This window comes from Lampetra fluviatilis, chromosome 1 (genome assembly GCF_964198595.1).
Source record: "Lampetra fluviatilis chromosome 1, kcLamFluv1.1, whole genome shotgun sequence".
NCBI classification, from domain to species: domain Eukaryota; kingdom Metazoa; phylum Chordata; class Hyperoartia; order Petromyzontiformes; family Petromyzontidae; genus Lampetra; species Lampetra fluviatilis.
In genome coordinates, this window is record NC_136275.1 from 3,497,302 (window position 1) to 3,515,105 (window position 17,804).

At 48.8% G+C, this 17,804-nt stretch overlaps 1 protein-coding gene across 1 annotated transcript; it reads left to right on the plus strand.

Annotated features, from left to right (window-relative positions):
* The first annotated feature begins 3,584 nt into the window (after positions 1-3,584).
* Positions 3,585-16,572, plus strand: LOC144951841 (protein HEG homolog 1-like). Its single transcript, XM_078882213.1, has 11 exons — positions 3,585-3,664; positions 5,774-5,899; positions 6,028-6,137; positions 6,364-6,422; positions 7,157-7,323; positions 7,775-7,903; positions 8,953-8,998; positions 9,749-9,786; positions 12,216-12,300; positions 14,718-14,883; positions 16,245-16,572. The coding sequence occupies exons 3-11, from the start codon at positions 6,048-6,050 to the stop codon at positions 16,362-16,364; spliced, it is 900 nt and encodes a 299-aa protein (XP_078738339.1). The 5' UTR covers positions 3,585-3,664; positions 5,774-5,899; positions 6,028-6,047; the 3' UTR covers positions 16,365-16,572.
* Positions 16,573-17,804: the final 1,232 nt, after the last annotated feature.

Genomic DNA, 17,804 nt, shown 5'->3' on the forward strand with positions numbered 1-17,804 from the left:
TCACGACGTTTCGGCCACAACGCAAGCAGCCGTCCTCAGGTGGAGAGCAGGTCTGTCTTCAGACTCTGTCTACTCTGTCTACTCGACAGACCTGCTCTCCACCTGAGGACGGCTGCTTGCGTTGTGGCCGAAACGTCGTGAGAATTATTTTATTATGTTTTATTTTTATTATTTTATTATTTCCATTCTACGTGACTTTACCGATAGAACCAAGAAGATGAATCCCTGCAGTCACGAAAGAAGCTTTACATCGAAAGATCACGTGGTGTCAAGGTCTCACATCGGGGCTGCCAAACGTGCCCGAACTTGAAAACAGGAAACTTTTGACACGAGTCGTTCTGCATAGGATGTGCGTTTTTCCGGGTCAACTGTCAAAGCTTAAAATAATAATAAAAAAGAGTCTATTAACACTTCACCCCCTTAGAATGTAGTTTAACGGTACCTAGATTGTATTGGGGGGGGGGGGGATAAAGCAATACATTTTACTGTGAGTGAAGGGTGGATTGTGAGATCCTGCGCGGTAAACAATGTTGTGTTTTACAATTTATTTTAAGCGTTTCTCTTAAATTTCGTTAACAGGTCCAGGCGCGGCCCAACACATTACTAGGAAAATTGCGCCTTCGTCAGAACAAAGAGAGGCTTCCACACCGACGACTTTTACGACCGGAGCAACGATCACCGAAGTGACTGTGCTGGGGAAAAGTCAAACGAGCGAAGCCTCCGGTACGCGGCAACGCAGCAAGCCCGCTGACGTTTCACAAACGGACGCGAGCGAATCTTCGAATGACGCATCCACCCTCGGTGCCCTATCGAGCGCAACTGGATCAGCGGGGTCGCCGTTGCTGCCGCATTCAACTCCGAGGGAAATTTCCAACGGTACCCCCACGTCTGCAACCGACGTGTCCGCTGCTCCGCCTTTGACCGAGAGCAACGCGACCGTTTCCGCCTCCGCCACTCCGAGCGCGGCCGCTTTGCCCCGTTCACCTGCGGCCAGTACGCGCGCCTCTGAGAGGGCTCGTCTCTCCGCGTCGTACTCTCCGACCGAAACCGTGGATACTGTGAGAGGCCGAACGATCGCTTTCGGTCGGGATCCGACTCGGCATTCAGAGGGTGAGCAGAGCCCCGCCGTGACCATCGCCACGCTGTCCAGGGACGTGCAACCGCCCACGACTTCGGGTGGAACGGAGGCCACGAGTCGCGGTGCGTTGGTGGTGTTGCAGAAGATCACCAGGACACCGGACGGTGGCGGGGGTCACAGATTGACCGTGACTCCTGCAGCGATTACGTCCGAAGCAAATTTGGAAAAAACTGCGATTCCAGTAATCACGACTGCGCTGTATGGAAGCCACTCACACTCGTACAATAAAACTGCGATGATGACAGAAATGACTGAAACAACATCTACAGCGTCAAATGAGAAAGAGCTGTTTGTCACGCACGGGCCTCTTGGCTTACCGACTGGCACGACACCAACACAACAAAGTGTAAAGGATGTTGACTCAACCAGTGTCGCAAAATCTACATCAGCTGTAGACACGTGGTGGCAGCAGAATGTGTCTGTCGACGCCAGAGATCATTACACATCGACACAGCCACAGACTCACAAAGAGACAGACCCGGGGAGCCACGGAAACATTTCTGCTACTTTAACAACTTCATCAAGTCACGAAAAGTTCTCCCGACCCACCACGGACAACCCAAGCCTCATTTGGAGAGTCACGAACGAAGTGCGGGAGACCGCGTCAGCCAATTCGAGTCGCTCCACGACTGCGTCAACCACGTTGGCTACAATGACGGAAGCAGATGTGCGCGGTGAAGACAGAGGCACATCCGTGCCTCCTTTCCACCGTGGGACAGCTGCGAGCACGTGGGGTTATTTGAGTAGGACGGCTGCCACCGATTCCACAGCCAAGAGCGTGAATCCCTCACAAGCTGCTTCCACGACACACGAGACCTCTCCCGGCCAAGTTTTTCCCAGTTCGGCATCAACGCAGATTATTGTCACCAATACCGCTTCGAGTGACGCCACCAGAACCGCGCCCACGATTGGGACAACGAGGGACCCACAAACAACACTGGGAGATGGAGCAACTTCGACGGCTACGTCTGCTCAACATGTCAGCAGCGAGCCCAGTAAAAGTTCTGGGTCGAGTGAAACGACTGCGGTAACAGATTCGACCGTCGCAGCCACGCGTGCGCCACCCACAAACAACGCAACTGCCCCTCCAACGCACCTGTCAATGGCCACGTCACCAGGTGAGCGTCCTTAACGAGTCACTCCCGCCGTGTAAACGCCGAGTAATCGCTTCACGGTGCAGGTCGAAAAGAGAGTTGTTGCTCTATCACAATCCGTTAACTTGATTTGCCAATTGCAATTCACCCGGTGTGTTTAAAATTTTACATTTTAATTGCCAACGGAAAGAAATAAACACCCTAAATTCACCAGATCTCAGAAGCTTATCAGGTTTTAAACCTGATAATTGGTTCTTTACCCTTCTATCTGGCAACAAAACTGACACCTTTTTACAAGGAGTCATGTTTGCATAGACCGCAATACCTACAGTCATAATGCAAACAAAAGAACATAACTCTGATAATGTGCACTATCAGAGTTATGTTCTTTTGTTTGTATTATGACTGCAGGTATTGCGGTCTATGCAAACATGACTCCTTGTAAAAAGGTGTCAGTTTTGTTGCCAGATAGAAGGGTAAAGAACCAATTATCATATTTTTTACTGGCAAATGAGGTTCCCATAGGTTTTAAACCTGTTTGTGCTAACATTTGTGACAATCGGGAATTGCCAGGGTGATGTCGGGATGGGACTATGAAGTGGTCAGGAGGTGGTCGTGTTGCGTGTCACCCCGTTCTAAGCGTGGGGGTTTCTCTGGGCACTCTCGTTTCCTCGCGCGTGCCCCAGGACTCGCTCATGGAATTGGCAAAACATTCTCATGCAGGTCCCTCCTGAAAAAGAGACTGAGCGGTGACACTTTGCTGGGTAAATAATGATGATGATCATCATCATTAATCAAGCCGTCACCATCTCTCATGGTCCTGTGATGCAACAGAATTTTCAACAGCCGCCATTCGCCACGAGGTGTTCAACTGTTTTCACGTTAGCAGGTAAGGCGCACTTGAGCTATACCGCTCTTTTTCAGAAGCCACCTGGCCACAAATCATGGCTTGTCATGTGAAAGTGTATATAGCAGTCAAAGGCTCTCAACGCATGTTTCTAAATGTGGAGGGGAAAACCGGAGGACCCGGAGAACAATCGCGCGTGACTACGGGGAGAACATGCAAACTCTAAATATACAGGCTTCCGCGGGTCGGGATCGAATCCACGACCTCCTGCGTACCAGGCGAGGTCGTTAACATCTCGCCACCGTGGCACCCCAAACAAGGTGAATAAGAGATGACAAGTGTGCACAGAGGCGCGGAGAGATGCACGCTTGGAATTGCATGAAGGGACACAAAGACTGACACACGGATTGCAGAGGAAGTGAAAGATGACTGGGTAAATTATTGGGAACATCGTTATTATTATTAAATTCCCTGTAGGTCCCTGCTCACAACACAACTGCAAGAACGGAGGGACATGTCGTAAGAACAATGGCAGTGTGACCTGCCAATGTGAAGACGGCTGGTCTGGCATTGATTGCAGCGAAGGTACTATCGTTCGCATCCGAGTGTTTTTTTTATTTCTCTTAGCCTCGTGTTGACAAGCCAGGCGAGTGCAGCCATAAAACATCTCATCCCCTCATCTTCCCTAACACCGCTGCAGAAAATAACGAAATTTTGGGTTAACGGGTCAAGCAGTTGCCTTTCATCCTCTCTGGTTCTTTCGGTAAAGTCATGTAGATAGAAAAAATAATTAATAAATAAACACGGATGTTTCGGTCACAACACAAGCGTCCTGATGACGGACGCTTGTGTCGCGACCGAAACGTCGTGATTTTTCTACCCAGTGGCCCTTCCTCAAAGCAAGAGAGATGTAGCACTTGCGTATTTTGATTGATTTACAGTTGCCATGATTTTAGCAAAAGAGCGTGTTCATTGAGAAGAATTGATGCATGAAAATAGTTGTCAATAATCAGACATCGGGTATCAAACTCTACGTGGAAAACAATTAATTTATCGTATTGGTTTAAATTATGGGTAAATAGGCCAATGTAACATTATAGAATTGGACTGAGGGACACGCCAATGTATTCCTATTAAAGCGGGGACCTTTTGCAAATTTCCCTTGGCAGTCCTGAGCCATTGGTGAATTTCCACAGTCCTATGGCAGAGATGCCCGGTATCACCTGCCCACCGCAATAAGCTTGAGAGGGTATGTAGAGTGAGTCGTGGATTCAACGCCAGCCAAACTCAAACCACTATAAATGGGATTTACCAAATATCCCAATGTAGCAAATTCCTCCGAAAAGACAATCCTGAGACTTTCTTGCTCAAAGGACACTCTCCGACATTCGTATTGTTACCTATAGGGAGCAGTGGCACAGTGCGCTGTGAACCCGGCGACCCGAGTTCAATTCCCATCCATTGCGAGCGACATTCCAACACGGTCCTTGGGTCTCCACCACCTTCACCAACCCTCACTGACCCAGCGTGGCGAAGCCTAGGGTCACTGACTCGGCCGTGGGGAGGCCTCTATCCAGCAGTAAATTTTACAAAGAGGTGTAACCGGTGTTGCCAGTACTACCACCATCATTTCCACACGAAAAAAATCGCAACTCCTGGCTCTGACATTCATCCTCATCAACCGCGTCAGAACATCAACAGGCCCGCTGCGCACATCGCCTTACAAATAAACGTTGTTATTATTATCTCCTGGAAAATTAAAGATACAAGCCACGGTAAAACGACTGTGGCCGTGCAACTCAAATTATGGACCATACATTAAACCCATAGAGACACACAGAGATACACAGCGACACAAAAAGAAACGTACATTAAAGATACATTAAAGACAAGCCACTGCAGTGCGACTGTGGCCATGCAACCCAAACTGTGGACCACAGCGTAAACCCATCGTAGCCTGCGCTCCTTTTAACGAAGGAGGAGGAACAGCAAAAATCCCTCTCTCTCTCTCGTCGTGGCTGGCAGACCTCCACATCTGGGTGGGAGCGTAACTCTCCGAGCCACATTGCTGCTGCTGCCGCCCATCGCGCATACGCATGGGCGGAATAGCCACCGAGCGAGTTGTACGACGCGGTTAAACGATCAAGCGCCGTGCACCTCCGATGAGCACGCTCGGCCACGTGCGGTGTGCAAAACAAGTCCAACGTATTCTCGGTTCTTTCGGTAAAGTCACGTAGAAGGGAAACAAAGAAATAATAAAAATATAAAACAATACATTTTATTCTTTATTTAAAGCTTATTTCAATACATTTTATTCTTTTATATTTTTATTTCAATACATTTTATTGTTTTATATTTTTATTTCAATAAATGTTATTGTTTTATATTTTTATTTCAATAAATGTTATTGTTTTATATTTTTATTTTCAATACATTTTATTGTTTTATATTTTTATTTCAATAAATGTTATTGTTTTATATTTTTATTTCAATAAATGTTATTGTTTTATATTTTTATTTTCAATAAATTTTATTGTTTTATATTTTTATTTCTATTTTATCGTTTCCCTTCTACGTGACTTTACCGAAAGAACCAAGAATATGAATACCTGCAGTCACGAAAGCTTTAAATACAATTTTAAAAGTCCAACGTACGTACGTACGCACGCACGTACGCGCGTTTTTTTTTTGCAGACGTCGACGAGTGCTCGAAGAACCCGTGCCCCCCACCGTCCGCCTCCTGCTCCAACGCGCCGGGGTCGTTCGCGTGCAAGTGCCCTCCGGGTTACGATGACAGCGCAGGCGGGGGCTGCGTGCAAGGTGAGTGCGCCGGGCGGGTAGCGAGCGGCAGTGGCCTGCGCGATGCGGGGGACTTAATCGGGAGACTCGGCGGAGCGCGTGCCGATGTGAATGAAAAAAGAACGTGAAAATGCATCATTGTGTTGCAGTGAAGGTGTTTCCTGGCATTATGCACACGAGACGGGCATTGTTCGAAAGGGGCTTCAACAACGGCACGACTTTTCCCAACAAACGAACCCTCCTGCAACTTGTCAGAGTGGTAAGCTTGATTTCGTGAAAAAAAATGCACATGGCTTTGCAAACTCGCACAATAGATTGTAATTTTGGAATTGACTTTTTAAAAAATAATTGTTTTGATGCAGAGTTCAGAATTCTCGCAGTCTTAGCTTCTCGTGATTAAATGTTGCTGTATTAATGAAAGATATTGATTCATATATTTTCGGCTCTGGCTAATTCTTGCATGGGATGTTGTTCACATATCACAGCTCAATGAATCGTTCAAGGACCTCCATCATTTTGTTAAATCAGTTATTAATATCACAAGGTAAGCAATACGCAAACATTATATTCGTGCATATTCTATAACTAAATAACACGTGGCATTTTATTTAAATTGTGTCTCTGTGGCTTAATTCAGCCACAGAAAAATACAATAGTTCACTTTTACCATTATATTTTATTCATTGCATTTACACTACTGCAAATACAAAGATCCCCCGTATAGCCTTAACAGACGGTTGGGGCAAGTGCTGTTAGCGAGTAGCACCTATGAAAGCCGCGTGACACATACACATACAATACCGCTAACATATTCAACAACACTACTCTACGTATACACGTGCCCCTGCCATAGAAATGTATAATTTCCACCACCGGCTTAGGTACCACCAACGGACTTGAGCACTGTCACATAAAGTACAGTCTGTTCTCTTATAACGCGTGTTTTCAGAACGCGAATTGGACATAACGCGATGAATCTATCCGAGAACACATCTTTTTTTATATATAACGCGAATGCGAATTGGATATAACGCGATTGAGTGAACAGAAAACTGCGTCGCGCGAGTGGGAATAAGCGGTCGCACGGCTGCATCGGCGTAGCATCACACAAGGCGGGATGCTGCTGGATGCTTCTAGATGCGGACTGTGCTTTACGGCGTTCTTCAGGAACGCAACCAGGAGAACACACTCGGGCTCCTTTGAGCACAGAGGAGACGCGCGCAAAAGCGCTTGCAACAATGTCACCTTGACTGTCGCGTGTGCGCGCCACGAACGAAGGCCCGACGGCGCGACGGTGCGCGTGTCCAACCTCTTCGGCGCGTACTCGGCGGCAACGAGCCAGGGCGTCGCGGCGAGGATCAACGGCTTCGTGAACGCCTGCCGCGGCGGGACGAGCGCCTCCCCCGTCTGCTCCTTCGTGGTTCGGCACGGGCTGTCGTACGAAGGCAAGGAGGGGCAGCGTCCCAAGTTCTCGCGCCCGCGAGCGGCCGACGCCGCCACACGTTTTGCGTTCGTGGGTTTTTTTCTTTTATTTTGCCGGCACCGATCGCTGGAAACCGGCGGTGGTGGTGGCGGTGAGCGCCACGCCGCCGCTACGAACCCGGCGGACCCGAGTTAGATTCCCGCTCGTGGCCACTAACACCGGTGACGATTATCTGAACCGGTCCCTGGGCCTCCCCGAGGTCGACTCAGCCTCAAATGAGTAACCTGGTGCGGTGTGCAAAAACATTGCCCCGTAGGCGTGGTGCCGGCCACCCACCACCTCGTGTGCCGTGCCGGCCTTCATAAGTGCTGCTCGCTCACAGCACTTGCCCCAGCAGTCTGTTAAGGTTATACGGGGGATCTTTGTTTTTGATGACGTTACCCCCCCCCCACCCCACCTTCGTGTGAGAGCAGCGGTGAGCCTCTGCGACGGTGACGCGTGCGACGAAAAAACCAGCGAGTGCTCCGACCCGGACGGATTCGTCAGGTGCACGTGTAAGACGGGGTACTTTAAGTTCAAGGACACGGACCGGACCTGCCGAGGTATGAACTCAAACACTCCCGATGCGCTTTTCGGGTTGGACTGCGTGGGGGGTGGGAGGGGGGGGGCGCCACGGTGGCGAGATGTTAACTACCTCGCCAGGTATACAGGAGGTCGTGGGTTCGATCCTGACCCTGACGCCTGCTGTGTTTGGAGTTTGCGTGTTCTCCCCGTGGTCACGTGGATTTTTCTCCGGGTCCTTTGGTTTTTTCCCTCTATATTTTGAATTAACATGCGTTTAGAGTGTTTGGCTGCTGTACATTTGCACATCATAGGCCACTTCGTTGAGATATCAGTTGTGGACAGGTCGCTTCTGAAAAAGAGCTACTTAGCTCAGTCAGCCTTGCCTGGTAAAAAAAAATGTTTTACTAATTTGTTCGGCACGTTGTCCATTGTTTCGCTACGTGCGAAGCCTTCAGCAGGTGGAGCGAAACGTCTGACATCGTGCTAAACAACATGCAGTGCAACCCTCTGAGAGTCGTACAACACGCACCTATATAGTCGTAGTAATATTAGTAAAACACAAACACGTGATTTACATTCTGGCTTTTGCACTTGTGGGGGTTGAAATTATGTTGCGCCGTACGTAGCCAACCGTGTTAATCGGAGGTGCGGGAAAGGACAGACTAAACACAAAGAACAGTTCTAAAGAAATGAGTTTTCAATCTAGATTATTTAAAAGTGCATAGCTCCAGTGGCTTCCTAATATCGGAAGGAAAGAGCGTTCCAGACGGCCTCAGAAGCGCATCTGAAAGCGCGCGATGCTGTAAGCATCTTTGTTCGATTGCCTAGCTATTCCGTGTGCAGGCGGTGCAACTGCACAGGCAACTTACAAGCCAGAACGATCCAAGTTCCAGGCTACGAAGTGGGGAAGGGGAGAGAGGGGGGGGGGGGGCACGGAGGAATTGGATAGGGGGGCCCCATTTATTTCCTTGAAGCCAGGACCCGTTGCCAACTGCGCTCCGCCGCTCATTCAAAAGTTACATTTGCAAGGTGTTTCTGAAGCTTTCATATGTTCGCTCATAGCAGTTGCCTGTGTCTGCCTTTGTAGACTGCGGCAGTGGTTACTTCCTTCGGAACAATGGAAGCTGCACGAGGTACGTTCCATCGTGACCCCCTGCTGAGTCTCGAGACTCGTGTCGGAGAGTTTGTAAAATGAGATCTTATAAACGAATGTATTTCGAGGAAATGTATATTACATTATTCGACACGTTTCGAAGGACCCTGACGGAATCCGCGTTGTTCCTCCTGAATCTTGAGTTGGAGCACACCCTCTCTCTGGTCCACCTTTCTTAAAAACGAAGACCATGGCCCCAGGGTCTTCAACGTGCAAGGCTACTGTGTTGTTTTTCACATTTTAAACTCTGACTTCCAAAAGTGAATTGCGCGTTACATGTTTAAGCTTTTTATTTAAAGCTTTCGTGACTGCAGGGATTCATATTCTTGGTTCCTTCGGTAAAGTCACGTAGAAGGGAAACAATAAAATAATAAAAAATATCTAACAATAAAATTCTCACGACGTTTCGACTGCAACACAAGCAATCGTCATCAGTTGTGAAATCCACAGCAAGAATATGTCTGTGGATTTCACACCTGATGATGATCCACATCAATTTTCTTGCTGTGGATTTCACACCTGATGATGATTTCTTGTTATTGCAGTCGAAACGTCGTGAGAATTTTATTGTTTTATATTTTTATTATTTTATTGTTTTATATTTTTATTATTTTATTGTTTCCCTTCTACGTGACTGTACCGAAAGAACCAATAATATGTTTAAGCCTATTTAATTCTATTGAATCAAAGCCCTGTTTTGTTACTGAAGGTCTGATGTTCATCTTTTCAGATGCTCCTATGGCTTTGGTGGTTTCAATTGTGACGATCGTAAGTTTTATAGCAACGGCGTGGTACACGGACATGGGCATATTACCGTATATAAAATATAATCTGGTGATAATGTTCAAATAATAATATTCCAATAGTTGTACTCGCACAATAACTACTTTATATTGTATAAGATGGCATATTACCACGGGGTGTGATGGATACATCTGTAGTGACGTTAATGCAGTCACTATGGCGTTTAGCGCTAGCTGCTGTCACAAAAGTGGAACTGCGCATCTTGAGCAACTCTCTGGCACCAGAGTAGGTATGGCATGGAAGCGGGCCCTAGGGGGCATGGTTCTGGTGACGGTCAGAGAGAGGGCAAGTGAGGACGTGACAGTCTGGGTGAACCCGAGAGGGCACGTGACCGGGACAGGGTAGCGAGGGGGCCCAAAGGGAGGCTTGAGGGACATGTGGTGCTTGGTCGAGAACCTTCTGGTGAGATCCAGAAGGGGGCGTGGCCGAAGGCGGAGCGAGGCCACGTGCTCTGGAGCATAAAAGGGAAGTCCCGAGAGCAATCGCGGCTGTCTGCTGAAATGGACCTTGTCGGTGCTACGTCTCTTCGATCTTCGGTCTTTACGCTCGGCATTGTGGGTCAGGCAGTGTGTTCGCTGACTGACCCGGTTATGTAGTTACACAGCCGTGGTCTAGTTAACCAGTGTACGTTTATGTAGTTAGCCTGTTCGGGGTTTTCAATAAACGTGTTGCCTCCAAGTGCAAGTGCGTGCCTCCGTAGAGCCCACTACACATCAATTGGTTGATATCGATATGGGACATGCATCTAATCGCGTGAGAAAGAATATAGTTTCACGTGTCCCCCTCCAGCCACTAGAGGCCGCTACAACACCACGATGTGAAAGAAAAAAAACATTGATTCTAAAAACGAACCATTACCCTAAACCAGGGGTGGGGAACATTCGGCCCGCGGGCCTTATAAGACCCGCGGGCCGAATTTCGCAGGCCTTATACGGCCCGCGAAATCATTTGGTCTGGTCCTGCAAAGGCAACCGCAGGCGGGACTCGAAATTCAATAAATCTAGGAGCAAACCTGGAAAAGCAGTTGCGAGTAGCAGCAACATCATCAACACCAGCTAACATCACACGCCTCGCCAAAGAGAAGCAGTTCCAGCCATCACATTAGGAGTGAGTTAATTAAATGTTTGACCAAATATAACAAGGCAAATTTTTAAGTTGATAATTTTGTATGGCCCGCGAATGATGTTATAAATATCCAAATGGCCCTTGGCAGAAAAAAAGGTTCCCCACCCCTGCACTAAACCATGACAACGCATTGAATCGTAAAAGGGCGATTTTTTCCACCGCCAATAATTCCCACGACGTTTGGAGACGATTATAAATTGAAAAGGTCACCGGGGTGTAATTTCTCCGGCCAAAAAAAAAAAACCCACCAAGGCCTCTGTGTCGTAGGCCAACATTACGTGTCCTACGACACAGTACTGTGCATACATGGCGGGCGGTGGTGGCACGCGCCGATAAACCAGCACTGTGGATCACACAAATGTTGTAAAATTCCCTTCCCGTGACCTCGCTAGGAGAATGCATTCCAGTACTGCAAATGTGGACTCCATCTGTTCCATCTGTATGTGGACAGTGTTTCCAACCCTCGCAACGTGTGGATTCTCCGAGTGCTCCAGTTCCCTCCCGAATGCATAGCTGTCAACGCACACGGTTTACCCCGTATTGTTGTACGGGGAAATTGAGTTTTCAGGTCCATAAGGCGTACAGCCGTTTCGATACGGGTAACACAAATAAAAGCGTCTATTTGTTTGTGTTTCTCCCTCATGATGGGACTTTGTAGGATGAACGTTGAGATTTATAAGGAGCACGGGGTGGCCAATAAGGTCTGGATTGGTCTGTAATAAGGTAGGGCACTGATAAGGGGTTGACAGGTATACAAATGTCCTCGCTCACCAATTGGATGAAAGCATCTTATATGTAGAGGACCACAGAGCTTTGGCAATTGTTGTTACCGGCTCACCGCCTGGCCACTGCCTTCCTGCTTGCCTGTTGTTTCTCGAGCTTCTGAGTCGTTCTCTCTCCGAGAGCGAGCGAATACGGTGCGTATTACAAGTTGAAATTACTATATTATTATACTCCAACAGTATTTAATATGAGAATAGGTTTTCCCCTTTTTTCTGGCAATAAAACAGGTGTTGTGATGTTAAAACACTAAACTGACACCTTTTATAAGGAATCATGTCTGCATTAACCACAATGCTTGTGGTCAGAATTCAAACAAAAAACATACTCTGATAATATATGCATGGTCCTTGAAACTGATTGGTCCACACCAGAGACAGCTTTCTTTTGAGCCTAATCTCTAAACGGTGTTAGACCAGAGGACGCCAAAAGTATTGAATATATTTTGATCTTTATTTCAAAAATGATTACGCCTTGTGCAATTGCAGCCTCACTCCTGGTGATGGTGGCGATGGCAGTCACCCTGTGCTGCCTGTTCCTCGCCATGGTGTGGATGGTGAAGAAGGCGTGTGGGTGAGTGAGCGGCCACCACGAGATCGCGTCATCATATCCAGGGCTTCAGTCCTCGCTCAGTGTCTTCCGAGTCGCCGGTAGACAGACATAGGGCAGGCACGGGACACGCAGCCACAGCCACAGCCGGTGTTTTCTCGTACCATACCGGACAGACACACATTTTGTAACAGTCATCAGTCCGCGAGAAGTTTTAGTAAAAAAACGGATCGATGAATTGCATTGGCAGTGACGCACAAGCACATTTTATACCAAACCACCACGTCCGTCATTAGAGCTGCCTTAAGACAGAAACACGCAGAACAGGCTGACGTTTCGAACAATGCCCCTCCTCCAGAGCGGAGATAAGAAGTCACTGCACGAAGATCAGGCTATTGTTTTCTGTTTTGAGCGAGAGTTATTGACAAATGTGGAGTATCTTTTCGTTGTTTTGAATCGTTTGCTGGTCCAAGCAACCATCGACGCCTTCCAGGACAAGGGGGGGGGGGGGAGGCGGAAACCAAAATAACAAGAGAAGCAATTGTTTTTTTTTCCGAATTCGGTTAAGAAACTCAGCTCTCCACACCATGGAGATGAGGATGCTCAGATGGAGCCTCGGGCTCACTCGATGGGATCGTGTCAGGAACGAAGACGTTCGGAAGCGACTTGGTGTGGCCCCCATTGCGGACAAGATGCTTGAGGCAAGGCTTCGGTGGTACGGCCATGTGATGCGAAGTGACTAGTCATCAGTGGCCAAGACTGCCTTGCGTATTGAGCCAGAGGGCCGCCGTCCACGCGGACGTCCGAAGAAGCGATGGATGGACCGAATAAAGGAAGACATGAAGACGGTCAACGCATCCCCTGAAGATGCCCTGGACCGAGCCAAATGGAGAAGACAATGCCGAAAAGCGGACCCTGCGCCACAGCGGGAACAACGCTAGGACGAAGAAGGTTAAGAAACTCAGCGTTTCAAGACCCGCGATGCAGAGTATGGTGAATACGACACGGTGGGTCCTTAATAAGTAACGCCGCACAGAGAGTCCTTAAAGAGCACCATGCAGCTTCGGAGCCGCGGGTAGCCAACCCCTGTTCTAGGAGTATTGAAAAGAAAAAAGGGGTTGTAATAAAGGTAGAACACTGCAACGAATTGCTGCAACGAATTGCTGCAACGAGTTGCTGCAATGAATTGCTGCAACCAATTGCTTGCGCTCCACTGCTGGCGGAAGGGCCTCCACTACAGGGAGCTGTGTAGCGGGGTATTTGGCCTACTCTTCCATGGGGGCCAGACGTCTTGGAAGAGGAGGATGTACCCCACACGTTGCCCCACAGCACACGACTGTCCGACGTTCCGGGTGTGCAGGCGGTGCGACTGCACCGAAGCCCACCGGCCGGAGGGGGTCCACTGGGGCCACAAAAATAGTGTGGGAATTAGACAGGGGGGGGCAGGGGAGGGGGGCCCATTTCAGAATCAGAATTTATTTTATCTTAAACTGCAGCAGGAGGAATCCGATTAGCTGCGAAGCAAATTTTTTTCCCCTACAGATGTCCAGTATGGACACGGCGGGGTCATCAAAGTTAAAACAGCAAACAACACAATCAACGATCGGAGTGCAAAATAGAGAAAAATGTAAGCAAGTCACTAAATATGAATAAATAAATAATCATTTGTTGATGTAAGTCCGCGTTTATCAAGCTTGTGGCAAGGCAGCACAAAATCCTTACACCAGGGGACCCATTCAAACCACATTCTTCCCACAACTCTGAATATCTCCCTGCTGTGTGTGTGTGTGTTTCTGTGTAGCGGTTGGCGCGCTGCGCTTCGAACCTGGCGACCCGGGTTCGATTCCCGCTCACGGCCAACACCAGTGACGATTATCTGAACCGGTCCTGTGCCTCCCCTAGGTCGACTCAGCCTCAAATGAGTACCTGGTGTCATGTGTAAACATCGCGACTGGTGGGGATACAAAGGCGGCCGGGCGTGGTGTTAGCCACCCACCCCCTCGTGTACCGTTCCGGCCTTCATAGGTGCTCGCTAACAGCACTTGCCCCTACAGTCTGTTAAGGCTACACGGGGGAGCTTTGTCTTTGTGTCTGCACGGGGACGGGGGGGGGGGGGTCTGTGTACAGGACAGAGGTCGCAACCGGGTACCCGATACCCGTACCCTACCCGATACCCGGCTACCCGTACCCGGTCGGGTACGGGTACGGGTACCCGTTTGCGACCCTGGTGCGGCCGGGTACGGGTACGGGTAGGCCGTGAGTCACTGCTGAGTAGCCGTTTGTCACTCATTTCGGGTAGGGTACGGGTAGGGAACGGCTACCCGTACCCAGCCGCAAATGGGTACCCGTACCCAGCCGGGTACGGGTACCCATTTGCGACCCTGGTGCGGCTGGGTACGGGTAAGGAATCAAAACCCGTGTGCGACCTCTGCTGTGTACAGGAGGAGGAGGGCACGTGCTCGGAGACTCGTGCCCAGCAGGGTGCAGCTTTCTCCCTACGCCGACCTCCCGCCAGCACCACCTGGGGCTCGTCGTGGCCGGGCGAGATGCGGGAGCGCTGGGAGCCGCGTCAAACTCGCCCTGCAGCAGCAGATCAGCAGCACGTCGGTGCGTCGCAATGGCTCGGGCACACGCGAAGGCCGCCTCCACGTTTTGACGGAATCGCCTCGAGCCGCATCGGCCGATTTGTTTGATAAGGGGCCGTCCATATATGACGTCACGCACCTAGGGGGGGGGAGGGGGGGGTCAGACATTTGTGACGATGTGTGACGAAGGGGGGGGGGGGGTGAGAAATGCGACGTCACATCAACATGCGTAACTTTAAATAAATATAGTCAACACGTTTTACTTAATTAAATTGACTTTTTTAATCAATGTTTGCTCCGACAACGTCAGAGTGCAGCGCCACATTAAACACGCACTACAATGACAATAGCCTCAAGCGAGTTGAAGCATGTTTTATTTTCAAAATACAAATATGCTTTTGGGGGAGGGGGCAGAGCTTTGTGACGTCATATTCGAGGGGGGGGGGGTCTGACTTTTTGTGACGACGTGTGACGAGGTGGGGGGGGGGGGGAGTCAAAAATCGTCCAAAATCGCGTGACGTCATTTACGGACGGCCCCTAAGACGCACGAGCGAGCATCTCGGACACGTGGAATTTGCCGAACGCGGCTGACTGGGAGCGGTGACATTGAGCCGGCTCGAGCCGAGCGTGGCATTGAGCCGGCTCGCTTGAGTCGGGGAACAAGCCTGCGACTCGGGTCGCGGCGCTTGGGCGTTGCCAACTCCCTTAAGTTGGAGAGTCGCCCAAAAACGAATCTCTGGATGTCGCTCTATCGACCTTCCGCGGGCGGCAAAACTGCCCCGATACACGAACTCACGACGCTTCGCTTGCGGTGCATCGAGTCAATAATAACAAGCAATTCGTTCATCAGCCTATTGGCTTCCAGACAGCGCCGAGAATTATCGTTTAAACACACGCCGCTTGATACCGTTGGTCTGGAATGCCAATCGCGGCTGATGTGTTCAATTATGTAACTAAGATCATTTACCAGTTCTAGATTTGAAGCTTTCGTGACTGCAAGGATTCATACTCTTAGTTCTTTCGGTAAAGTCACGTAGGTAAAAAATGAAATTATTGATTTTATTTTTTACCTACGTGACTTTACCGAAAGAACTAAGAGTATAATTTACCAGCTACAGTGCTTGTTGTACAGGGTGGTCCAGATGTCTTGTAACCCCGATTTAACTCTCTAAAACTTGTTTTTTTTAAGTAAGCTTTATTTAAGACAGAAATAAATATCCAAAGGAACCAACAAAAATGTTAGTGGTCAATAATTTGTGTGGTGGGGGGGGGTCACAATACATATGGACCGCCGCTGCAGAGTTAGTATTCAGCGTAAGTCGCCACGTGCCTGGGTGCTGCATTTCGCGATTTCACGCCTCTGCTTTTCCCTTCCCGCTTCAGTCTGAGCGTGCGTCGGAGGTGTGGCGCTACAGCGACATGGAGATGCACCGCATGTCCAAGCTGGGTCGCTTCAACCTCTCCTACGTCGGTGACGAGGCCGGAATTCGCGACTACTTCTGACGATCCCGGCCATAACACTCCCCCTCCATCCCTATATTGTTGTTGTTGTTATTATTTAAGCATTTGTTTGTTCGTTTGCCAATGTATTGAAGCTGGCTTCAAAGCATTTGTCTTCCCCCACGGTGTGTCGTTTGTACGGTCGCTCTCTCGCTACGCGTCCTTTAACGTTTATGCTTTATCTTCTTGGTTCTTTCGGTAAAGTCACGTAGAAGGAAAATAATAAAATAATAAAAATAAAACATAATAAAATAATTCTCACGACGTTTCGGCCACAACGCAAGCAGCCGTCTTCAGGTGGAGAACAGGTCTGTCGAGAAGGCAGAGTCTGCCTTCTCGACAGACCTGTTCTCCACCTTCAGGCAGACTCTGCCTTCTCGACAGACCTGTTCTCCACCTGAAGACGGCTGCTTGCGTTGTGGCCGAAACGTCGTGAGAATTATTTTATTATGTTTTATTTTTATTATTTTATTATTTTCCTTCTACGTGACTTTACCGAAAGAACCAAGAAGATGAATCCCTGCAGTCAAGAAAGCTTTAAATCGAAACGTTTATGCATTGTTTATGTCGATTCAAAGCCAAGTGCAGATGGACAATATTCACAGGGCGCCTGAGTGTATTAAGCGGCCTTAAAATTTCAGCAACCACGATGCGTCTTCGGGTTGTACCGCGTTTTGTTCGGCATCATGTCCGACGTTTCACCCCGCGTGCTGCGAGCTTCTTCAGCAATTGAGCCGAGCTCAAATTGACTTGACGAAAATACGTTAAAGAGAGCTAAACAGGAGGGCACACACACGCACACATAGCCACACGCACACTTCCCACGGATAGCTCTGAGAGGTGCGTGCTCAGCTCGTACATAGAATCGTCTCAATGCTGTGCACGTCCAGATCCTCGTACCCGAGTGCGCGCTCCACTACGCAGACAGGACCGACCTCACTTAGGCTGCACGTAAAAAATCATCATCAAGTTACCATTTCACCGGCTGAATGTTGAAAGCACTCTACCGCAATCATGCCCCTTCTACAAATGTTACATTTTGTCGATGTACTATACTCAACCCATGATGAGGCCGGTTCATTTTCCATTGGCAGCTTTTGTATATAGTTTACGTTGAACTTCTTTCGCACCGTGCGTTGCCAGTTATAGCGAAGCTGCCCAAACATGGGGGAGTCGTTCCTGGTCTCAGAAATTCAGTCCCGAATTATTTGAAAAAGTCAGGATTTTGTACCCGTTGAAAAAAAAAATGTTCTGGCCTCTCTCCCGACTCGTGATGTGGGCAAAGTGCGAGGCCATCGGAGCAACGACCATGCCGCCTGGCAGCGGTGTCATCACGATTGTTCATGGTTTTATATAGAGAGCGTCCTTAAAACGATTGTCACAAAACTGTTAAATAATTACCAAATGTTACATCACAGAAGGGGCCGAACCACCATAGAAGGA